The sequence below is a fragment of the Mirounga angustirostris genome, unplaced genomic scaffold (genome assembly GCF_029215605.1).
Source record: "Mirounga angustirostris isolate CCGP_5_RB_7025 unplaced genomic scaffold, mMirAng1.0.hap1 SCAF_8, whole genome shotgun sequence".
NCBI classification, from domain to species: Eukaryota; Metazoa; Chordata; class Mammalia; order Carnivora; family Phocidae; genus Mirounga; species Mirounga angustirostris.
Window position 1 is genome coordinate 24,322,221 of NW_026991716.1, and position 24,329 is coordinate 24,346,549.

A 24,329-nucleotide genomic window follows, 5' to 3' on the forward strand; every position below is an offset into this window, starting at 1 on the left:
AATTTTATCCCTCCCCCTGCACCACTCATCTCAAACATTTTCTTAGGTCTTGAAAACTAGTAAGTGCTATGCTTGCAGTGGTAAGACAGTAAAATGGGTAAAACTGGCCTTGCTGACAAGATGAAAAGAGTGGAAATAACAACTATTCCATGTAATTACAAAAAACAAAAGAATATTGGCAGTGCGTTACTGAAGCATCACACTCTGAGTGTTCAACAAAATTCGGTACAAATACTAAATTTAACAAACTTAATCTACCACATATTTGAAATGCAGCCTATTACTATTTTTGTACTGCATGACAACCAGGCATGAAGAATAACTGATTACAAGAACATACAATGGGGAAAAGACAGTCTCTTCAATAAATGGCGCTGGGAAAGCCTTAAAAGAATAAAACTGGGCCACTGTCTGGGAGCATACACAAAAGTACCCAAGATGCGTGAAAGACCGGGATGTGAGACCTGAGACTAGAAAGGCAGCACAGGTAGCAATTTCTCTGATATTGGCCGTAGAAATATATTTCGGAAAGGTTTCCCAAGGCAAGGGAAGCAAAAGCAAAAATAAACTATCGGGATTACATCAAATTAAAAAGCTTCTGCACAATGAAGGAAATAATGAAACCAAAATACAACCTACTGAATGGAAGAAGATATTTGCAAATGACATATCGGATAAGAGGTTAATCTCCACAACATATAAAGAACACACACAACACCAAAAAACAAATAATCCAATTAAAATACGGAAGGAGGCCTTGAATAGACATTTTGCCAAAGAAGACATCCAGATGGCCAACAGACACACGAAAAGATGCTCAACATGACTCATCATCGGAGAAATGCAAATCGGAACTACAATGAGCTATCACCTCACACCTGTCAGGATGGCAAAAAGCAAAAAGACAAGAAATAACAAATGTTGGCAAAGATGTGGAGAAAAAGGAACCCTCGTGCATTGCTGGTGGGAATGTAAATTGGTGCAGCCACTGTGGAAAACAGTAGGAAGGATCCTCAAAAAATTAAAAATAGAATTACTATATGATCCAATAACTCCACTACTAGGTATTTATCCAAAGAAAATGAAAACACTGATCTTCCCTGTTTATTGCAGAATTACTTGCAATAGCCAAGATATGGAAGCCATCTAAGGGTCCCTTGATAGATGAATGGATAGGGAAGGTGTGACGTGCGCGCGCGCGCGCACACACACACACACTGGAATATTACTTGGCCATATACAGGATGAGTTCATGTCATTTGTGACAGCATGGATGGACATAGAAGGTATTATGCTAAATGAAATAAGTCAGACTGAGAAAGACAACCACCACATGATTTCACTCAAACGTGGAATCTAAAAAAAAAAAAAATGAATAAACAAACAAAGAAAAAGCAGAATCAGACCTATAAACACAGAGAACAAGCTGATGGCTGTCAGAGGGGGTATAGGGAGTGGGACAGTGGGACACACAGGCTTCCAGTAAAAATAAAATAAAACAAAACTGATTGCAAATAAATAGTAGTATTTCTGCACAAAGCAAGCATTTCTGGCACTTAGTTGGGAAAAAAGGAGGGCAGCAGGAATGAGAAACAATTTTGGGGTTTCTCTGAAGACTCCCGGCTATACAATGCAGCAGACCCCAGCAGACTGTAGTTTTCCACAGTTTAAATGAGCTCGATCCAGTAAACAAAATGTACCTCAATATTATTTCATAGCTAAAAAATAGGCACTTCATATATTGAGTGCCTCCCTCTCCCCGCCCCCCAGGTATTTAATGAGTGGTGGTGGTTGGTTGGTGCTCCCAGGGCCAAGCCCGATCGTGAGCAAGCTGGACAGCCCATGCTGGTGGTGGGCAGAGAGGAGGTGGCTCCTATGTCTGGGGCGGGCACTGAGAAGGCCCGGAATGTTCTGGGAGGGCAGAGGCGGGCCCAGGCTGCAGCAGCTGGGCCAAGGATCCGGGGAAGCCACTCTTGCCACTCCCCACCAGCCACCACTGGAAGCCTCTCCCCCAGCATGCTTGGGGCAGAAGGCAGAATTATTAGGCTCTGCATAACCTAATGGCTTTCCCACCACCGGGAGGAAAATGCTTCCCATAACGGCCCTTTGCCTTGACAGTGAAACAGAGCACCACTTGAGCCCTGGAGCTTCCACGAAAATGACCTGCACCTTTTGTGCACCCGGCTTGGCCACAGGGGAGTCGGCATGGTTGGCCCAGATTCTTTGCAACTCATTGGTGTGAAAAAAAGCCTGTGTTCAGAAAATAGGTGGCGAGGGAGCCAGAAAGTTGGAAAGTGATGGGCACTGGGCTCTCTTGGGTTCCATGCCTCCTCCAGGAGCTGGTCCAGTCCCGTGAGGGGTGCTATGGCTGGAACTTCTTGCAGAGTGTGGTGACATGCACTCCCCTGCAGACCCTTTGGGTCTGGGAGGGGAGACAGCATTCAAAGGGTGCCTCAGCTCACTGCCTGCTCAGTTCTTCTGCATGTTTATTTCTATAGTAGTGCCCTTCCTTGCTAAATTAATCTCAGGGAAAAAGGGTCAGGATTATAATATGAAGATGTGTACACCATATGATAAGGTACAAAGGAGGGAGCATCACAGAGAAAGTGATGACATTGGAGTTGAGCCCTGATTTGTGGAGAGGAGCTTCCTAGAAGAAAGGAAGGAAGGAAGGAAGGAAATAGTAACACTAATTATAATAGCTAAGATTAATGAAACACTTACTATGGAACAGGTGGCATTCTAAGTGTTTTCACATATCCATTCATCCAGTCCTTGTAGCAACTCTAGGAGGTAGGTGCAATTATTATTACCATTTTACAGCTGAAGAAATTGAGGCACAGAGAGGTTAAGTAACTTCCTCTCAGTCACACAGCTAACAAGGGTCAGAGTCAGGATTTGCACCCACTCCATCCATGGCCTGTGCTCTTAACTCCATCCAGGGAATGTGAGAGTGGGCTGAATGGGGGGACATTCATTCAGGCCATGTGAACAGCCCTGGCTGTATGAAACAGTTTGCTTAGAGAATCTGGTACGTTCAGATGCTCTAGATTATAGGAAAAATGGTAGCATTTGGGAAAAGGTTACATACGTTTGAAAATTTGTAAGAATTGTGATTTAAGTCATGGCATAAGAAAATGCAGTATTTCTTCATTTTTTTAATGTCTAAGGCAAATGTAATTGAAATGATGTTAAAAAGGAACAAACAAAAACACCCAAATGACCAGGAAAAGGGAGAAGAAAAGAAAGTAATACATCAAACATAAACAGTGAAAAAAAAGTACATACAGAGAAGAGTAGAAAGACATATTTATGTTCTTTGGTATTTTCTAAAGTTTCTAATTTCATAGTCAGAAAATATGTATATATAAAATAAGTTTTCTTACCATAATAAAATATATATGTATATACAATGTGTGTGTATATTATACACACACATATTTGTTGTTTTCAATTTTGAAAGGCCCAGATTGACAATTCTAGTAAAAATAACACATACTGGGACATGAAACATTCCAGAAGAGGGCTGAAAAACATTACTTTATATTACTCCAAATTACTATTCTCTGGTGCAAAAATTTATAAACTATAACTTGGTGGAGTTGATATTTTCAAAGTAAGTTAAATTGGGGTTCAGACTATTCATACTTCAGGCAGTCTTTTTAAAAAGGAAGCATTTTAAATGCTTTAAGTAAAATTCCTCCATCTTCATAAAAAGATGCTTTTATTAAAAGCTTGAAAATGTGTGCTCACAGTCGAAGGAGCAGGCAGGGCTATTTTAGAGGCGTTTCACGGGAAAGAGAAATTGAGGCGCCTTGTCCCCTGGACCCTCTCTGAGGGCACAAACAAGTAAGCTGTGAGACTGTTCCAGAATAATACATGCGACTTGATTGCTGGAATGGTTTCTGGGTTTTCGTTATTCTATTGATGTTTCCCAAATGTCAGGATCCCAGTGAAATCTCTTTGAAGCAGATCACATGTGTCCCGCCAGAGACGGCATCCGCTAAGAGCAGCCCTCATCATGGACATCTCAGGCTTGCGGGGGGCGCTTTCACTACGATCCTCTCACCCAGGGCAGGAGACAAGAAGGGCAGGCAGAGCGAAGGGGAGGATCCTGAGTCCGTCTGTAAAATGCAGGCAAGGCCCAGCCTTCTACCGGGAATTCACTCCTTTCTTTCCAGTCTGAAGGTTGTCAGCATCACTCCAAAGTGCCTTCAGGGCAGGGACGGCTCGCACACTTGATGTCAGTGACATCAGGTCCAAAAGCAGGAAATGACATGCGACGGCCGGAGGATGTTGGGACCCCTCCCCCTGACCCTGCCCAACAGCCAGAGAGCTGCTCCTTTTTGGACAGGAGGGTCTTGGGTGGGGGTGGGGGGGAACCACCTTTCCCCAAAGCTTGCCAAAAGCCTATTCCAGGGGAGAGGGGAGGATGCGCCGGCCCCATTCCCTCCTGCTCCCCTCCCCGGGGTGGGGGGGGGGGTTTCCCCAGACCCGTGCTGGTGCTGCTGATGCCCACATGGAGGAGAGTAAGGGGTCACAGCTGTCGGATGAGTCACCTTAGGCTGGGCAGGCATTGTTTAAAAATCTGCCTGTGTGCCTCTTTGATTAGATTCCAACAGACAACAGGGGCGGGTACTGGGGGAGGAGCGAGCAGATGAGAAAGCAGGCCGGTGCAGACTGGGTGGCAAGAGGAGACAGCCTGGGCAAGGACATGTGCTGCCGGTAACCCACGGGCAGCCCTCCTGTGCCCGGGCCTGCTGTAACCAATGCTGTCATTGATTTATCGACTGCGTGTGTACTAAACGTCCAGGTCACATTGTCTCTTAGACTCACAACATAACACAACCGGATTTCCATGTTTCAGATACGCTAACAGAGGCTCAGAGAGGGTAGGTGACTTACTTAGCGACCCAACCAGCAGATGGTGCCCAAGCAGAGTGGGCACCATCCATGAGGGTGATCTTTCCCTTCCACAGGTAGGGAGATGCCCACCTGTTAGGGTCCCATGTCCCCAATATTATCCCTTCCAGGTCACATCTTCTATGCCTACTTGGCCCCAAATCCCCATCTTGAAGGAAACAACAAAGACCAAGAAGCAATTACCTCCAGAAAATCTTTATGGCGCTGTGTTATCCGTGAAGTTACCCAGAGCAGGGCCATTCTCTGGAAGGGAAATGGAAGGCTCTGTCTGCTCATGAACAGCCCAAGAAATGGGAACTGGAGGTAGAGATGGGGAGAAGGTGGAGGCCAAGCCCTCGGAATGTGGGAACAACATCAGTGGGAATAGACTGTGCCCTGGGGGCCCAGCTGCATGGGGAGGGGAGAGAGGAGGAGAGAGCCAGGAAACCCATACCCCCCCCCCGGCCCTCCCCCCAGGGCACCAGGCACCTGACCAGTGCTGAGAGGACCCCCGAGGACTGGCTCCCTCAGGCAGGCGTGATGAAGCCATGACGTTGCCCACCTCTGACAGATGCCCACTATTAACACAGCAAGCAGGCTTCATACTTATAACAACAGCATCACCTTGGGTTTTATGGGGGCATTTCTGCTCCATAAACTTGACCTGCTTTCATATAGAGCTTCTCATTTCCTACTCACAAAGCTGGCTGCAGGGCACCTATAATTATCGTCATTTTATAGTTGGAGAAACTGGTCCCAGAGAGGAAAAGGAGTATGTGTGGGCAACAAAAACAGTCCCCAGGTCCCCGCTCACCTAGCCCAACGTTCAGGATCATCTTTGAGAACAATTACGATTGGGTGTTACCTCATGCTGACCAAGCCTTTAAAACTCACCTGGGCTTTGTCTTTGTAGAAGGAATCCAGATGACTTCACTTACTAGCTTTGTAGCTAGTCAGCTCTTTGAGCCTCCTTTTCCGAGCTGTGAAATAGGGATAGTAATTATGTCTACTCCAGAGCAGAGCTGTTCAATGGAAATACAATGTGAGTCACATAGGTAAGAACATTTTCCAGTTTAGTCACTACTAGTGTAGTAGTCATTTAAAAAGGTTAAAAAAAAAAAGTGAAATTAATTTTAAAAATCTATCCAAAATATTATTTTGAGATGTAATCAATATACAAAATTAGCAATGGAATATTTTACAGCCTTTTAACTTACTGAGTCCATGCAATCCAGTGACTCTTTTACACTTAGAGCACATCTCAATTCAGACTACCCACATTTCAAGGGTTCAGTAGCCACACGTGGCTTAGCGGCCTTTGAACAGGACTGTGCAGCTCTCTAGATGGCAGCGAGGATTAGGTGACATATTGAATGTAAGGTGTGGGTACCTGGGGGCTGATGTGCGGCTGTTACATCCTCTCGGACCCACACGTACGCACGCAGAATTTCCCACATTTAGATGGCCTTTACAAGGACCCAAGAGCCCAATGCAGACATGAGACAAATCCAGCACCTTCTAAACGGACCATCTTCCTCACAAGTAGAAGTAAAAGCCGCCCCCTCCCCCCATCCTCTCTTTCCTCCAACACAGTTCCCATCTGCTCTCACCGGGGAACCCCCCACTCTTCCCCATCTTGCACCCCCTCCCCGCGTTTAGACTGGCTGCTGCGAATTCCCACCCGGAATAGGAAGAGAACGGGGCCCTGGGAGGCAGGAAAGCTGAGGAACAGCTGTAGAGCCCACTGACCATTCTAGGCTCCCCGCTCCAAGAGGGTACTGGCTGCCTCTCACCTGGCCCCGGGAGGCGAGGACCCTCCCACCCCCGTTCCAGGACCCAGGTGTCCAGCCCCTGTCGGGCGTCCAGAGTGGACGGGTGGGGGGATGCGGTGTTACTGAGGAGCCAGTGCAAGGTGGGGCCGCGTCGGTGCCTCGAGCCGACCGCGGCGGGCTGGGCCGGAGGCCCCGACACCGCCCTTGGCGGCCGGCCGCCGGCGCCGGGAGCCCTCTCGCGAGCCGACAGGCGCGGACCCGGGCCTGAGCGCCCCCGCACCTCGCACCGCGCCCCAGCTCCCCCTCGCGGTGCCGCAGTCCCCGCGGCGCCGCCCCCAGCCCCGCCCGCCATTACGTCATCGCGGGCCAGGCCGGGGAGGGGGCGACTCCCCCGGTATAAAATGCAGCGCTGGGGGGCGGCGACTGGTCTCTGCTGCGGAGTCCGCCGGTGCCGCCGCGCGCACAGCTCCGAGGGCCAGCGCCAACACCCTCTCCGCAGCCGGCACCATGCGAGAGATCGTGCACATCCAGGCGGGCCAGTGCGGCAACCAGATCGGCGCCAAGGTGGGCGCGCCGCCGTGCAGGGGCCAGGGAGGGGGCGGCAGGCCCCGAGGGTGCCGACCCGGGCCGGGGGTGGCGGGACCCCAGGGTGCGGGCCGGGGCAGGGGCCGGGGGGAGGTGGCGGCGGCCCGCCGGCCCCGGTGGCGCGTTCTCGGCGGGGCCGCCGGGCGGGGCCCAGGAAGCCACACAACCTGCCACGATGCGCGCGGCGACGCATTGGGGTGTGCCTTTAATCAAGGCCCTGCGAGACGTGGTTGGCATTTTCTTGGGTGTATTACCCTCTAGAATTTGCATAGGGAGAGCGGTCATATTAATCCAGTGGCCTCATGTGGAATTTAATTAGTGAATTTTCCTCTATAGTTTGAATGAAAACAATGCACTGTCACTGCCGTGACATGCTAGAGTTCTTGTTGGGTTTCAAAAACGGGGATTTAGAGAACTTCCCTAATATGAGCACCCTCGACATGATGAGACATAATGTCGGAGTCTGGCTTCCTGTCTGCGAGGCGGCAGGTGACGTCCCGGCGCTGTGACTACCGACCGCAGTGGGCGAGGCAGGAGCCAGCCTGGTGCAAGGGTGTGGGCGGGCGCCCGGACAAGGACGTGGTCTCTTTCACAACCGCCATATTGCCCACCCCAACCTCCCCGCCCCCTTCCCTGCTGCAAATTCACAATGGAGCCTGTGCCCTCACCGTGCCCAGCTCTACCCACTGTCCCCGGTCGGGATCCCAGACTCCTCCAGCCTGCCCTTCCCCACCCACCCCTGCCGAGGGCAGGGGCGGCAGGCCCTCTGGATGTCAGTGGCCTAAAACTGCTCTGCCTGGAGGGCTGGGTGGGGTTTGCACCAGGAGACCTTGATCCCTGCAGGCAGTTGAGGGGTGGGGTCCAAGTGGTCCTTGGTCCTGGCGGGACCCACCCATCGGCTGGGATGCGGTGACATTCAGCCCTGCCTGGGGGTGACGCCCCCCCCAACCTCCATGGCTTTCCCTAGAAGGGCATCTGCTGTGCCCACCCTCCTCGCTCAGTGCCCTTCCCAGCTTTTCAGTCTGTCGCCATCATATGGCCGATGCTCTGCGGATTTCCAAGCCCCTCTGCAGCAGCCCCTGGAGGAATAGGGGGGTGCAGCTCTAGGACTCCTTCACTGGCTGACCACAGTGGCCGCTGTTCCAAGCACATGAGAGGGAGAAAAGAGTCATCCTTACCGATATTTAGGATGCCCGCCCATCATGTGATTTCCCCCCTCCCCCCAGTTTTGGGAGGTCATCAGTGATGAGCATGGGATCGACCCCACTGGCAGTTACCATGGAGACAGTGACTTGCAGCTGGAGAGAATCAACGTGTACTACAATGAAGCTGCTGGTGAGTACTTGAATGTTTTTGCCCAGTCAACCTTGCTTTGCATACTGTGGCAGACGGAATGTACTAGGACAGACAAATGACAAAGACGTGCTTCTTGCATTCGTTTTAAATGTCAGCTGCTAAAAACGACACGTTCTAGAGCTCCTCACGACTCCTGCATGTTGGCCATGACTAAGCATGCTGTTATCTCCTCTTCTGAGGCAGAAAAGCACCTCTATTCGCTCACTTTTGTCTCAGATGCTAGAATGTTCTCTAATGATTCTGCGGTGAAAGGAGCATAGAGCACAGCCTTGTCTGTGATCCCTTTGCCCGCTGCACATCTAAGGGCGGCTCTGTTCCCCACAGGTAACAAATACGTACCTCGGGCCATCCTGGTGGATCTGGAGCCGGGCACCATGGACTCCGTCAGGTCTGGACCATTCGGCCAGATCTTCAGGCCGGACAACTTCGTGTTTGGTATGTAGTCACGATCAGTGGCAACTGGCTCAGTGAGTCTCCCTTCTCAACACTGTGGAAGTCAGAGATCTTAGTGCTGAATGCCAAGGTGGAGACTGTGTGTCCACAGAGAGCCCTAGGTCCTGGCCTAATTCCACCTAATCCTGGGGCGACCACTTCTCTGGCCCCTCTCTTCTGGCCCCTGGTCTCTGGGCAGTTCAGAGCACAGTGTCAGCCTGCAGAGGGCCCCTTCGCTCCCCGACCCCCGCCAACTACAGAGTAGCCTGTGACAGGTGAAGAATACAGAGCAGTGACTAACCTTCCAGCAGGAGTTGATAAGCTGCTGGTGACGTCAGAGGACCAGGGCCAGCAGGTAAGCATGTCAGGAAGCCACAGGCCAAAGACACAGGTTATGACCAGATGTGGGGCCAGCTGCTTGGAGCCCATCTTCTCTTTGGATCATATTGTGCCCTTGCCCTTGACTGTTTATGGTACCTAATGTAAATATTTACACAAGATTCCTGTTCCTAGTTTTAAAACCAGTTGGGTTTTGGGATGCCTGGGTGTCTCAGTGGGTTAAGCGTCTGCCTTCAGCTCAGGTCATGATTCCAGGGTCCTGGGATCGAGCCCCGAGTCAGGCTGCCTGCCCAGCAGGGGAGTCTGCTTCTCCCTCTGCCGCTATTTATGCTCTCTCTCTCACTCTCAAAACAAAAACAAAAAACCAGCTGGGTTTTGTCAAACCATCTTCCCGATCAGTTAATAACTCCATCTGAACTAAACTTGCTTTTTATCCTATTATGATGTCCAGTGTTTTTGAGGATCATTGATGTATAGACAATTTTCCATAGGTAAAAAAGGTATCTAAAAGAGAAGAATCTGCAACTCTTAAGATTAGTCTACAAATGACAGAAATCAGAATTCCTAATGTTTTAGTGTCTAATATTCTCCTTTCCCTCTGGCAGGCCAGAGTGGCGCGGGCAACAACTGGGCGAAGGGCCACTACACAGAGGGAGCCGAACTCGTGGACTCGGTCCTGGACGTGGTGAGGAAGGAGTCGGAAAGCTGTGACTGTCTGCAGGGCTTCCAGCTGACCCACTCGCTGGGGGGCGGCACGGGGTCCGGGATGGGCACGCTGCTCATCAGCAAGATCCGGGAGGAGTACCCAGACCGCATCATGAACACCTTCAGCGTCATGCCCTCGCCCAAGGTGTCCGACACGGTGGTCGAGCCCTACAACGCCACCCTGTCGGTGCACCAGCTGGTGGAGAACACCGATGAAACCTATTCCATCGACAACGAGGCCCTGTACGACATCTGCTTCCGCACCCTGAAACTGACCACCCCCACGTACGGAGACCTCAACCACCTGGTGTCGGCCACCATGAGCGGCGTCACCACCTGCCTGCGCTTCCCCGGCCAGCTGAACGCCGACCTGCGCAAGCTGGCCGTGAACATGGTGCCCTTCCCGCGCCTGCACTTCTTCATGCCCGGCTTCGCGCCGCTCACCAGCCGCGGCAGCCAGCAGTATCGGGCCCTCACGGTGCCCGAGCTCACGCAGCAGATGTTCGACTCCAAGAACATGATGGCCGCCTGCGACCCGCGCCACGGCCGCTACCTGACCGTGGCCGCCATCTTCCGCGGCCGCATGTCCATGAAGGAGGTGGACGAGCAGATGCTCAACGTGCAGAACAAGAACAGCAGCTACTTCGTCGAGTGGATCCCCAACAACGTCAAGACGGCCGTGTGCGACATCCCGCCGCGCGGCCTCAAGATGTCGGCCACCTTCATCGGCAACAGCACGGCCATCCAGGAGCTGTTCAAGCGCATCTCGGAGCAGTTCACGGCCATGTTCCGGCGCAAGGCCTTCCTCCACTGGTACACGGGCGAGGGCATGGATGAGATGGAGTTCACCGAGGCCGAGAGCAACATGAACGACCTGGTGTCCGAGTACCAGCAGTACCAGGACGCCACGGCCGACGAACAGGGGGAGTTCGAGGAGGAGGAGGGCGAGGATGAGGCTTAAGAACTTCTCAAATAAATCGTGCATCTTTAGTGAACTTCTGTTGTCCTCAATCAAGCATGGTCTATTTGTATACTATGGTGCTCCGTTTTGCCTCTGTCAGAAATTCACACTGTTGATGTAATAATGTGAAACTCCTAAAAAATCACAGTATTGTCTAAGATATCTATACTAATAAAAAAGCATGTGTCCAAAACTGTGTGGTCTCCTTAATTTCATTTCAGGCAATTTTTATTCTTTCACTGAATGCTTCTTAAATATGTTTCTGGGTTTAGTGACTTTAACAAACTAGGATTTCTGCTTTAATGTTTTTAATTAATAGCCTTTTCTGCTCTGTTAGTGAAGACAGATAAAAAGACAGTTCTTCATCTTCACGGGCCCCGAGTATTAAAGTAAATGAATCCAGGAAACATGTGGAAGAAATAGAGATTTAAGGACAAAGCAAACCTTCCTACCTTATTTACTGTAGTTCCAGCAACTCTTGTGAAAATGTGGGATCAAGGGCCCTAGGCAAGGATTTTCTTCTGTTTCTCTACTTTGAACCATGATAAATTCAAGTAAAAAGACCAGCGAAAGCTTGTACCTCTCAGATAAAAGGGACAGCATAATTCTAGATTCAGGATACCCTGAAATCACAGTCATAAATACTCCAAATGCTTCAGCTAAGATTCACTGGCGAGAAAGTAAAACAGAATCAGAATTCAATTTTTAAGCCAATGGTAGACATTCACAACTTCACTGTTAAAAAAAATCAGCTTTAATTTCTGTAGCACTTAGAGCTGGAAGACGTTTTAATATGAATTACTTCCTTTTGGCCGGGAGCAGTCTGCGGGGAGGAGGAGAAAGCATGGGAAGGCAGGGGAGCTACGGAGGGACTGCAGTGCGTTTCAAAGGCAGCAACAGGCTCAAGCCCCACAGTGAGGAATCCCCAGGTCCCTGCCGTTCTCAGGGGCCTTTGCCCTGTAAGAAGTCTTCTGCTAACTTACTGAATTCATCTGCAAAACGTAAATGTAGGTTGTGCTTGCCTTCTCGTATCAGATGCAACCTAAAAAAAAAAAAGTTTATGATTAATGGCACACCATTTAAAACTCACCCTTTCCAACATTTCATGAAAATCTGAAGTGAAAACCTGCCCCATCCTTTTTTTTTTTCATGATGACTATTGGGCAGGAAAGGTAAGGTACATAATACAAACTTTCCCTGATTATAGGCGTAAGGGTGAGAGCTGCTTGGGGCGTTTACAACCAACCTGGGGGTTGACTTAACAGCACACACATTGTATTTACAATCTGGAACTGTATCATGTAACACATGGTTTGACTTTAAATCTGATTGAGAGTGGGGGATGTGATTTGGTCATTACTTAGGGGGGGAAAAAAAAACCCATTTTAATAAGGTTGATTTTAAGAGAGAAGGTTGGAAAGCCAAGAAAAATACGAAATGTCCAGAATCCACTGGATTGGAACAGGTGAGCTTCCTGAGGTATCCTAGAGTGAAAGCCCAAGTCAGAAATCACAGCCCCCAGCAGCCTGTCATTTAAGATTCAAAATCACCTTGTCACTTTTGGAGGATTGAAGGAATCTGAATATTAGCCAGCAGACAAAGGGCACGTAAGTGTTCCTGGGGACCTTGGGGGCAGCTGGAGCTAGCCTCAGCAACCCTTTGTGCATGTCTTGTGGCAAACCTCACTACTCCTAAGACTTCTGTCATAAGCTTTTGGTCAAATGTGGCTGGTTTGCAATTTCTTGAATATAGGCAGTCTTCTTTGAGTTCTACATTTTCTTTAGTGGCTGTAAAAGTGCAGAAATAAAGTGTTAAACAAAGCTTCTAGGATATAGGCACAAGTTCAAGCTGTTTTGTCTATAATAACAACTGGACATTAAACGGTCCTATCGGGGCAAAATGCCAGTTACTACACCGCCTAATTCTCTGACCTTTCAACAACTGGGGGTTGAGAGCTCTAAGAACTTGAGGGAGGATTTGTAGGGAAAAGGAGCTGGGGGAATAGAGCTGTCCTTGGACAATGTCGGGCCCCCTGCAACTCAACCACGTGGGGTGTGGGGCAGGGGTACCTAGATACACCTGATAATCTACTTGAAAGAAAGATATATTGTTGGCATCTTTCTGAGGCCCTTGGGAAAGCTAATAATGCCATTAATAATAGCCAGAACACTCCAAATTCAATTTTAATGCTGTTCACAAAAAAAAGGATCAACTGCAGCAACTCCAAAGATAGGATCCCATTTGCCCCACAGAAGGAGCAGGGCTTGCAGGGATGCTCAGGGCCTCCATTTTTAGAAGGCAGAAAATAACCAGCAGCAGAGGATACTGAGAGGTCATAGAAGGACGTGTTTAGGCTAACCTGCATCCCCTAATGTGTGCTAAGCTGAACTCTGAAGCAGAGGGACCCTGACCTGCCAAAGTTGGACGTCCTCTTTGTGGGTAGCCACAATGGTTACCATAGGGCCTACCCCATTTCTACAATTTGCTCAGATTCCCAACAAGGAAGGAGAGACACCAGCTGTGCATCTCTTCTTTTTAGCCTCAGTGTATCTGCACTATTCCTATGGTAATCTCTAGGTCTTAGGGAAATAAACACTAGGTCCCCTTCATTAAAAATATGGGAGGCCTGTTTTCAGGCATCTACATTCAGAACTGCACTGGACTGTGGATGGATGGATGGAATGATGGATGGATGGATGGATGGGGCTATAAAGAAAATTGCTCTCCTCCTTGATATGTTTTGGGGGTCATTTCAAGGTCCTTAGTATAATCCTTTAGGATTCACTATACTTGAAACCTATCATGTGTTCCGCTTTGGGAACAGTCCTCTGGACAAGCATAAATATACAGCTGTCAGGGCTATGAAGCAATATACTGCTGATATAGATTCTCACCCAAATAACAAAAAGAACTAATCACATGCTCCATGGAGGGTGGTTTTCAAACAATCACATTTTCCAGGAAAATCAGTAGCAAGTCCCCCCACCGTCAGACACATAGTGCAACTGGAAATGTAGGGGCCTCTGAGGGGGCAAATACAAATTCCTCTTTCCCGGGGCAGGTTCCTGCCTGCATTTGGCACCTTCAGAAAAAGAGATTTGATTCTAGATCTTTTGAGGAGCTGAAATGTGTCTGATCCCACAGTGTAAATTCAATGGTCACTTTACCTCTGCTTGGGAAGAGTGCTTCTAGGATGCTCCTTACAGATGAGGTGGCCAAGGACAAACAACACACCGGCCCCACCATACTACCTCTCCTTCCTCAGTCTAACCTTCAACAGCTTTCAAATTAAGCTGTGAGAACTACAGACAGGAGCAGCCCATAAGTAACGTGCCGTAGCATTTTTTTCTTCACTTTGGATGTGATAAAACTCTAGTGGTATATGAACCCCTAAAGTTGCTAGTCGAGTCTGTGAGCATTTTTGTTTTAGTTGAAAACCAAAGTAGGCTGCTGGTTCTCTGTACCTGGATCTCTTCCACAATGACAACTGGACAGCCATGTGGCTAACAGGGAGGCCTGGTCACTTTCAGGCATTCCTTCCAAGGCCATCCAGACCTCGTTGCCAACAACATCCCCTTTTAATTCTTTATTCTCAGGCACCTGGGTGGCTCAGTCAGTTAAGCGTCTGACTCTTGATTTAGACTTAGCTCATAATCTCAGGGTTGTGAGATGGAGCCCTGCGTCAGGCTCAACGCTGGGCATGGAGCCTGCTTGGAATTTTCTTTCTCCTTTTTCCCTCTGCCCCTTCCCCCCACAGTCACTCTCAAATAATTAATAAATTATATTTATAATTTATATATATGTGTGTGTGTGTGTGTGTATGTATATATATACATATATATATATATATATTCTTTATTCTCTGCTCCTTTCAGAAAGCCCAGTGGGTGGGCCACAATCCCCTTCAAGCTGGTAAAATGGGGGTGTAGAGCACGGCCTCCAAGCCTGCATCCTCTCCAGCAGGCTCTCCCCCTCAGCCCGAGAGCCAAGCAGATGTTTGGGAAAGGGAAGTAGACTTCTGAGAAGTTCTTTCCCTCAAATGCAATCATATCTCAAGCATTAGAAAGAAACCAAACTGCCTCAGTGGCTGCTTTTCTGATAACACCACAGCTAGGAGCGGACCCCCTCTGGGCTGTCCGGGTCTACCAGACTGATGCTTTTAACTCGTGTGCAGAGAAGCAAGTCCTGCCAAAACTGCGGGACGACAGGGGCCATGTTGGGGCCTTCTGACCGGACTGAGAGCTCTGAGTCACAGCTGAATGTAATTGGAGGTGATACCACAGGGTTAAAGGCATGGGCTGTATGGGGTCAGGATGTGTCCAGTCTAATCAATGTGGGATCCATGCTGGCAAGTTATTTCATCTTCCCAGGTCACACTTTCTCATCTGGAAAAGGGGGACAAGTAACAGCATCTACCCCACAGGATTACTCCAAAGACAAAACGAGATAAGGCACACAAGCCACATCGTACAGGACCTTTGGGCACACAGCGAACAATAAATGTTTTCTATTATTTTCTTATTCTATTTGAGTTGCCCTTTACAATACGCAAAAGTCCTCGCAATGGTTCTAATTATGGACAGCATCGTTAATGAAATGCTCTGACTTGGGGAGCACAATTTATTTACGTTTGGCTAACATAATCTACTCCAAGTGGAAGATTCTCAAGAGAGATTTTACAAAACGTCATGGGTAAGGTTTGTCTAGAAAGGAGGAGACCCCACTCTCTCTAAAATACAAAGGATTCAGCTTTGTAAGGACGAGGCTAATCCTGTTTGGTGTTCGTCCTGTAACCCGACCGTAAGTGGGGTCTTGAGCTGACTGCTTTCCCTTCAACCACAGCAGCAAGCAGCTAGGGATGAGGAACTATAAGTAGCGGCTGGGAGGAGGAAGGGATGGGGAGAGGTAGAGAAGTCACCTGGGGCAGTTAGGAGAAGGGAGGGCAGATCTTCCCTCCCCCGTCCCAAGGCTAGAGTTGGTCCAGAAATGGAAGTCAAGGCAGCCATCCCTCCTGCACTGTCCACCTCCCCCCAGTAACCTGGCTCCCTCTACCACAGAGCTGAAAACAATCCTTTGTCATCAGCATGAACTTTTGTCACCTAGGTCAGTTCATTTCAGTTCCTCCTGGCCCACACCAGAGGCCCTGGGCCATCTTACCTCTGGTGATTGGACCTGAGGAGCCCAGGAAGCTGCAGAGAGAGGTCCTTCCTCCCTTCCATGAGTCAGACAAAGAACTCACGGCACCTGGCCCACCACCTAGACAGCCTAACCCTCACTACCAATGTGTACCCTCACTACTACCCTGCTGGAACATGCTCCAGGGAATCTACCAGAGGCCAAGACCTCTATGGAGAGTGACCTGTACCTATGCTCTCCCCATTGTGACGGCTGGTTTTGTGCATAAACTTGACTGAGCCATGGCTGCCCTGCTATTTGGTCAAACATTGTTCTGAGCATTTCTGTGAGGGCACTTTTTGGATGAGATTCACATTTAAATCACTACAATTCCATGAAGCAGACTGTCCTCCCTGATATAGGTGGGCCACATCCAATCAGTTGAAGGCCTGAATAGAACAAAATGGCTGACCCTCCCTCAGGAGGTAAGAGGCAATTCCTCCTGCCTGACTGCCTTCAAACTGGGACATCAGCATTTTTTTTACCTTTGGACTTACACGGAAACATTGGCTCTGCCCGGTTCTCAGGCCTTCAGGCACACTGGAACCACACCATCAGCTCTCTTGGGGCTCTAACTTGTTAATGTTCCAGCTTGCCCATCGAAGATCTTGGACTTCTCAGCCTCCATAATTGCATGAGCCAATTCCTTATCCCGTAAAATAAATCAACCTCCGCGTGCGTGCGTGCGTGCGTGCATGTCTGTTGTGTGTATCCTATTGGTTCTGTTTCTCTGGAGAACCTTAATACGCCCTGACAACAGTCTGAAAGTCGGGTCAGAGAGCAGCTTGCCACTGACCTCCTATCAAGCGACACCCCAGCTGCCTCCTGGGACCCCTGATCACTTGCACCCACCCCAGCATTCCAGCCACAGAAGTGGCAGCTACTGTGTAGCTCTTACTAGATCTACAAACTATTCTGAAATGATACGTATCATCCCCATTTTACACACAAGGAAACAGAAGTACAGAAATACATGCACACTGCTGAAGGGCACACTTAGGGACAGCGCCAGCACTCAAACCTGGGTCTGAGTCCCTGTCCGTGCTCTTAATCCCCGCTGTGAACGCTGCTCAGGATCCCAATGTACCAATCCTGCTCTCCAGCAAGACTCCACTTCCCACCGCTCCCCGTTAGCTCACACTGAACCCCTGGTGCCAAGTCTTTGCACACATGGACTTTACCCCTCATTCTTTCCCACCTGATCTGGCTCTCTGGCCCGGGCCCCAGAGCACACAGTTGGGACTCCTCACCACACTTTTTGGGACTGAGTCACCGGTCAATGGCCCCTGTGTGCCTCTCATACTCTCTTTCAAAGTGTAGCAAGCACTTTAAAATGCACTAGACCACATCCTGGGACCGATGTTGACATGCTCAACAGGAAGAAAATTAAATTCATATGCTCACAACTGTTAAAAAGGACCATGCAGTCTCAGAACGATGAGTAACTGGCGAAGGATACATTTGAGTTGCTACCGGAGGGATGAGTCCACTTGGCCAGGCAATGGGAGGTGGTGGAGGGAGGGCCATGGAGAGGGATTCCAGGCATGGTGCTGGTCATCTGCAGCTGGGTCTGCAACCCGGGTCCTGGTCTCTGCTGGTCCTCCTATTCCTGAGATCTGAGCACCTCCATAGAAACATGGGCTCATGCACACTGAATTGCACGTCCTGCAAATCCATATGTTGAAGTCCTAACCCCCAGCATCTCAGAGTGTGACTTTATTTGGATATAAGATCTTTAAAGAGGTGACTAATGAGATCATATGGGTGGGACCTAATCCAATGTGACTGGTGTCCTTCTAAGAAGACGACTATTTATAAGCCAAGGAAAGAAGCCTAAGAAGAAATCAACCCTGCTGATACCCTGATCTCAGACTTCTAGGCTAGAAGTTCAGTTCTCCAGAACTGAGAGAGGGAATACGTTTCTACTGTTTAAGCCGCCCAGCATGTGATATTTGTTAGTGGTGCTAGCTGACCCGTACACGTGGCTCAACCAGCTGTGAAGTTACATCGTCTTCTGAGCTGGCTCAGCCCCACCGCTTCCCGAGGCTTGTCCATGGCAACCCCAAAGGGTCTCATGGGTGCTGGCCTCTGATCAGCGCAAATCCTCTGAAAGCGAGCTGGGGCTGGCCTTAAGGGGATGCCCAAGGAGCAGCCAGATAGCCAAGGGGTGAGCGGTCAGGGCTTTGCAGTCTAGGAGGGAGGGCTGGATGAGCAGGGAACGCACAGGGGCTGGGGCAGGACAAGGAGAATCGAAGTGGCAAGGGCGCCCCCCTCCCCCCGCTCTAATCAGAGTAGCTCTTATTTTATGTGTTATGTCTTGGGCTTCTGCATCAGAGTTTGTTAGGCTGCCTAAAAACAAGTTTTAAAACCACTGAACTTGAATGATCCTTAAGGCCTCTTCGCTTCCAAGAGACTCTACCACTGTTTCTCACAAAGAGAAGAAAGAGAGACAAATTAACACGGGCCTGTTTAGCAGGCCTGAACAACCCCTCCCTTCATTGGGCCTCCTTCTGAGGAGAGAAAGGCATTTGTCTCATATGTGATTATCTGTTTGTTGGTATAATCTCTGAAGGGATAGACTGTATCCTTAAGTTTAATTATAAATGTACCTGGCAAGGTAATGAAATATCAAGTTCACTGGAAACTTGCCACTCTACCTTGCTTTCCTGTTGTCACATGGGCCTGCAGCGCTGAATCTCAGTAGGACTTTGGTGCTCAAGGAATCCACCTTCCTTTTCTGGGGTCTGAAGTAACCCACCTGGGTTCTAGGTGGGTTCAGGCCGAACACAAAGGGCTCTTACAGCATAGCAATGCAGGTGTAAAATGCAAGCCAGTTTAAGACAATCATCGCCAATAATACTTTACCTTCCACTCATTTGTTCCAAAGAACACTGCTCTAAGAAAACAATCTTCCATAAAACAGTCTCCTGAAATAATTAACATCTGAACAGGAAGGGACTATTTTTTTCCCATATTGATGTATTCTGTTGCTAGGAGATGGGTTTGGAACAGAATTCCTAAATTAAACTTCCTTGCAGACTGACTTGTATTGAACCTGGCTCTCTAAGAGAACACACTGCATTTATCATGAGCATCAGTGTACAAAAACCTGTCATTTCTGAAGCTAGGAGACAATTAACCAGGTCAGCAAGCATATAATCCAGGCATCTTACCATCATATTAAAATAAGAGTATGTTTATGAGAGGCAGCTGTGCTGTGGGGGGAAAAGTGCTATATTAGGAGGGAAAAACATCCAGGATTTGTCATTTACTAGCTCTGCAACCTTGGAAGATTACTTAAGAATTCTCAACCTTGATTTTCTCATCTATACATGGGGACAATATTTTTTTCATAATTTTGTTATGAAGTGTAGTTAGGTACTGTATGTAAAATGCCTTTTAAAATATAAAATGCTATATGGATATAAAAATTATACAGGCTGATAATAATTATATTTTACTGTAGAATAAGAAGCATGGCCCCCACATTTAAAAATTCTCCTTTTGTTTGTTGAAATTTATCATGGAATAATATGATTAAAAAGTAGTGCAGGGGCCCCTGGGTGGCTCAGTCAGTTAAGCGTCTACCTGTGGCTCAGGTCATGATCCCGGGGTCCTGGGATTGAGACCCACATTGGGCTCCCTGCTAGGGGGAGCCTGCTTCAGCCTGCTTCTCCCTCTCCCTCTGCCCCCACCCCCTGCCCCCACTTATGTGCTCCCTCTGTCCCGCTCTACACTCTCTCTCTAATAAAGAAAATCTTAAAAAAGAAAAAAAGTAGTGGATGGCTTACACCATACACAAAGATAAACTCAAAATGCGTTATGAACCTACATGTGAGGCCTGAAACCATAAAACTCCTAGAAGAGAACACAGGCAGTAACTTCTTTAACATTGGACATAGCAACTTTTTTTCTAGATATGTCTCCTGAGGCAAGGGAAACAAAAGCAAAAATAAGCTATCGGGACTTCATCAAAATAAGAAGCTTCTGCACAGCAAAGGAAATAATCAATAAAACTAAAAGACAATCTATTGAATAAGAGAAGATATTTGCAAATGACATATCTGATAAAGGGCTAGTATCCAAAACATGTAAAGGACTTATGAACTCAGCATCCAAAAAAACAAATAATCCAATTAAAAAATAGAAGACATGAATAGATATTTCTCCACAGAAGACATCCAGATGGCCAATAGACACATGAAAAGATGCTCAACATCACTCATCATCAGGGAAATGCAAGTCGGAACTACAAGGAGATATCACTTCAGACCTGTCAGAATGGCTAAAATCAAAAACACAAGACAAGAGTTGGAGAGGACAGAGAAAGGGAAACCCTCTTACACTGTTGGTGGGAATGCAAACTGGTGCAGCCACTCTGGAGAACAGTATGGAGGTTGCTCAAAAAGTTAAAAATGGAACTACCCTATAATTTGGTAATTGCACTACTGAGTATTTACCCCAAAGAATACAAAAGCATTAATTCAAAGGGATACATGCACCCCTATGTTTATAGGAGCATTATTTACAATAGCCAAATTATGGCAACAGCCCAAGTGTCCACTGATAGATGAATGGATAAAGAAGAGGTGGTATATATACAGACAGGAATATTACTCAGCCATAAAAAAGGATGAAATCCTGCCATTTGTAACAACATGGATAGAGCTAGAGAGTATAATGCTAAGGGAAATAAGTCAGTCAGAAAAAGACAAATACCACACGATTTCACCCATATGTGGAATTTAAGAAACAGACAAGTAAAGGAAAAAAAAAAAGACAAACCAAGAAACAGACTCTTAACTCTAGAGAACAAATGGATGGTTAGTAGAGGGGAGATGGGGGGGTGAAATAGGTGATGGGGATTAAGAGGACACTTATCATGATGAGCACTGAGTAACATGTTAGACTCAACATAAGAATTGTTGAGTCATTCTATTGTATACCTGAAACTAATATAGCGCTGTATGTTAACTATACTGGAATTTAAAAAAACAGTAGTGGAACTGTTTCTGAGTCTGGTTTCCCTGCTGGATTGTGTGAGCTCTCAGGACAGGGACCAGCACTAACCATGCCAGGCAGTGCTGGCCCATGAGGCATCAGAAATCAGCTCATAGAGGGAAAGGAGAAAAGGAGGGAAGCAGAGAGGAAGGGAAGGAGGAAGGGAGGGAGGATTTTCTTAAGTCATTAATAAAGCCAATTTCAAAAGAATTCCTTAGAATTCCAAAGATGGAAAAAATATATAGTCTCTGAAGGGGTCAAGGCTCACTTGAATATTTATCCTCTGGTATGTTTGTTAAAAAAAAAAAAAAAAAAATCAGGTCACTACCCCCTGGGCACACCTCACTTTCTCCTTCAGAGTATGCATCCATTTCAGGGAAAGAAAATGCAAAATTTATTCAACTTTAAATTTTCATCTTGATATAAGTACCAGGGAAAGCTGGCTCCTGCGTTAGCCAAAGTACTTAAAAGATAAATTTCTATTCCATACAAAAATGCATGGGCTTAAAGAACAGAATTTCTGCTGACATGTATAATAAGCTTCTTTGATGTCCAAGGCTGCTTGGCAGAAACAAGAATGCAAAGAACAAGTAACATGTATCTGCTGTTTAATCAAGTGAGCCACCAACATGGCTTGGTATATGTTGATATTTTGTGATTCTGAATAACAGGCTTCCCATCTGATGTGTACATATTTAAGGCTGAAATAACATGAGAAGTTTACAACATAATTTTAAGTGGAAAAAAAGCAGGATTCAGAATTGAATACAGAATATAATTATATTTATGTTTAAAAAATACTAGAAAGGAGAAACATTAAAATTGCTAATAGCTGGGGGCGCCTGAGTGGCTCAGTCGGTTAAGGGTCTGACTTTTGCTCAGGTCCTGATCCCAGGCTCCCTGCTCAGCAGGAGTCTGCTTCTCACTCTGCAACCCCGCCCCCACCGCCGTGTGCTCTCTTTCTCCACTCTCTCTCTCTGCGCTCTCTCTCAAATAAATAATATCTTTAAAAAAATGCTAATAGCAGAAGTACTTAAATGGGTGGCAAGCAGCAGGCAATCTGTTTTCTTCTTTTGATTTTACAAATTTTCTTTCCTGGGTAGATAATACTTTCATAATGATAAACACATCTGAAAATTTTCAAATTACATAAAACTGTTTTAGTTAACACTGATGGCTAGAAATCTAAACTGTCTGCAGTGTTACAGAACTTGGTACCTATTAGCAAATTTGCCGTAAGACGTCCATCTAAGAATTCCTTTCCTTCTGGTTCCCGGTTACCCACAAATCCCAGCTCCTTGCGTTCGGCATTTCCCTGGAACCCCAAACAGAGCAGTACTATTTACTGACACTGGCAAACTGGGAAGGGGGGGGGACACCTTAAAAACTCCCAACCCCAGCGGTGCCTGGGTGGCTCAGTCGGTTAAGCGGCTGCCTTCGGCTCAGGTCAGGATCCACGGGGTCCTGGGATCGAGTCCCGCATCTGCTCTGCGGAGAGCCTGCTTCTCCCTCTGCCTCCCTCTCTCTCTCTGTCTGTAATAAATAAATAAATAAGATCTGAAAAAAAAAAAATCCCCATTCCAATATTTCCTTTCCTTCCCTAGCTCCTTCCATGCACGCATGTCCTGAGGCTGTGAGGCAGAGCTCCAGGGCAGAGACAGCACTTACCGCGACCCTCTCACGTGTTTGTGTATGAAGTCGGCGTGGAACCGTGGGACCAGCGGATCCTTCTCTCCGTGCACGATTAAGGTGGGGCACTGAATCAGCGGCAGCAAGTGCCCACAGATATTCCCTGCAAGACAAACAGCACCGAGGATCTGCTTCCATGTGACCAGCACGCCGAGGGAGTCAGAGGAGAAGCAGGGGGCTGGGGCCTGTCCGGCCTCCCTCCAGACCTCGGTGCCCCTGTCCCTAAAAGAGGTGGTCTGCATTAGATGGGGTCCGAGGGGTCTCCTAGCTCTCACAATCTGTGGGCCTCCTTTTCTGGTTCTCTGCTTTTTTTTTTCTCCTTCTTGGAAAGTTCTAGTAAACAAGCAGTTTTGCCTGATTATATGCATAATTTATGCGAAACAGGAAAATAAACACACACAAAAACCCCACAGCTCTTTATATTATGGAGAAGAGTCCCCAGTTTGCAAAACACTGGTAGGTGCTTGGCATCTGAAAAGCTTTTTCCTTGAAATAATGTCTTACGTGGTCCCCGGGGCCCCAGCTACCCTCAGAGCTTCTATACCTCCTGTGAAGTTATAACTTACACATAGCAAATGAGCTTCTCTTCATTCCTCCTGCCTCCATGACATTCCTGACTGCCATACTCTGGAGACGATAAGGGCCTCACCTCCATTGTAACAACCTTCCTGAGGCGGATGAGGAACAACCTGGCTCTGGTCCTGTCCTACTGTTTCCCGCCGGGGAAATCTTGGTGGTTCCTCAGTGAGGAGTTTCAGCCTCCTCCCTGGTCAAAGGGGATAGTTCCAGTTCTCTGGGGTGGCCGTGAGGCCAAAAAGAGGTGTCCTATCTACAGTTCTGGGCAGCAGGCAGGTACTCCATAAAGTGAGCTCCTTCCTCCTCTGCCTCCTCCCGGCCTCTGCAGGGGTCACTGGGGCCCTGAGAAAGCTGGGAGCCAGCCCACTGGGGTGCTACCCAGGGACCTGGCCTACCCCTCCTCCTCAGTGGCCGGGGTTGGGGGCACTGCCTGCTAAATGAGAAGGGGACGGGTTGGCCAGAGAAATACTTCTCTAGGTCTCAGAAGCTGCCATCTCCTGTCCCTGGGATGACACACACGTGTTAACTGCACAATCAGAGGACGAAGTGAGCAGTGTCCTGAGCACTGTGGGTCAGACGCTGTTCGCGTGGGTTCATGCCCGTGACACACTGCCTTACCTGCTGTAGCTCACTTGGTCTGACAATCATTGGTAGATACCATACTTTTCCAAAAAGAGTCCTAATAACCTTTTATCAAGCGCTTACTCTGTACTTGGTACTGCACCACAGCTGAACATGCAAAACCCTGTTTAGTCCTCAAAACACCTTAACGGGGTAGTCATCAGCTGCTTCGGCTCGCAGGTGGGGAACAGCAGCTTAGGGAAGCTGAGTAGTCT

At 48.0% G+C, this 24,329-nt stretch overlaps 2 protein-coding genes and 1 long non-coding RNA gene across 13 annotated transcripts in view; 1 reads left to right on the plus strand and 2 right to left on the minus strand.

Annotated features, from left to right (window-relative positions):
* Positions 1-3,707: 3,707 nt before the first annotated feature.
* LOC123841315 (uncharacterized) lies at positions 3,708-7,031 on the minus strand. Of its 7 annotated transcripts, none has more exons than XR_010413533.1 (3): positions 6,696-7,031; positions 5,797-5,882; positions 3,708-5,166 (listed from the first exon to the last, which is right to left on the minus strand). It is a non-coding gene; the product is annotated as an uncharacterized LOC123841315 (long non-coding RNA). The 7 variants fall into 7 exon arrangements; XR_008505820.2 differs by having other exon boundaries at positions 3,708-5,220; XR_010413531.1 differs by having other exon boundaries at positions 3,708-5,924.
* Positions 7,032-7,079: 48 nt separating this feature from the next.
* Positions 7,080-11,245, plus strand: TUBB2A (tubulin beta 2A class IIa). 2 transcript variants are annotated; one of them, XM_064597267.1, is made up of 4 exons: positions 7,080-7,238; positions 8,486-8,594; positions 8,940-9,050; positions 9,992-11,245. In XM_064597267.1, exons 1-4 carry the CDS (start codon positions 7,182-7,184, stop codon positions 11,050-11,052), a joined length of 1,338 nt encoding a protein of 445 aa, XP_064453337.1. In that variant the 5' UTR covers positions 7,080-7,181; the 3' UTR covers positions 11,053-11,245. The 2 variants fall into 2 exon arrangements, with proteins under 2 accessions (XP_064453337.1, XP_064453338.1); XM_064597268.1 differs by lacking the exons at positions 7,080-7,238; positions 8,486-8,594; positions 8,940-9,050 and adding an exon at positions 9,113-9,402.
* Positions 9,991-24,329, minus strand: part of BPHL (biphenyl hydrolase like) — a 38,210-nt gene continuing 23,871 nt past the window's right edge. For 2 of the 4 annotated variants that reach the window (XM_045866450.3, XM_064597269.1), the window contains 2 exons: positions 22,897-23,020; positions 9,991-12,094 (listed from right to left, as the gene is read on the minus strand). In XM_045866450.3, the coding sequence (XP_045722406.2) occupies positions 11,995-12,094; positions 22,897-23,020 (224 nt within the window). In that variant the 3' untranslated portion in view covers positions 9,991-11,994. Of the gene's footprint in view, positions 12,095-12,602; positions 12,840-21,529; positions 22,762-22,896; positions 23,021-24,329 lie in introns of those variants that run through there. The other 2 variants (XR_010413528.1, XM_064597270.1) reach the window with 2 other exon arrangements.

Excerpts from the sequence above, each read along its gene's own strand:
- TUBB2A (XM_064597267.1), top strand. The coding sequence starts at position 7,182 with ATGCGAGAGATCGTGCACATCCAGGCGGGCCAGTGCGGCAACCAGATC. Across the intron at positions 7,239-8,485 it reads GCAACCAGATCGGCGCCAAG|TTTTGGGAGGTCATCAGTGA; the intron begins GTGGGCGCGCCG and ends CCCTCCCCCCAG. Across the intron at positions 9,051-9,991 it reads GCCGGACAACTTCGTGTTTG|GCCAGAGTGGCGCGGGCAAC; the intron begins GTATGTAGTCAC and ends TCCCTCTGGCAG.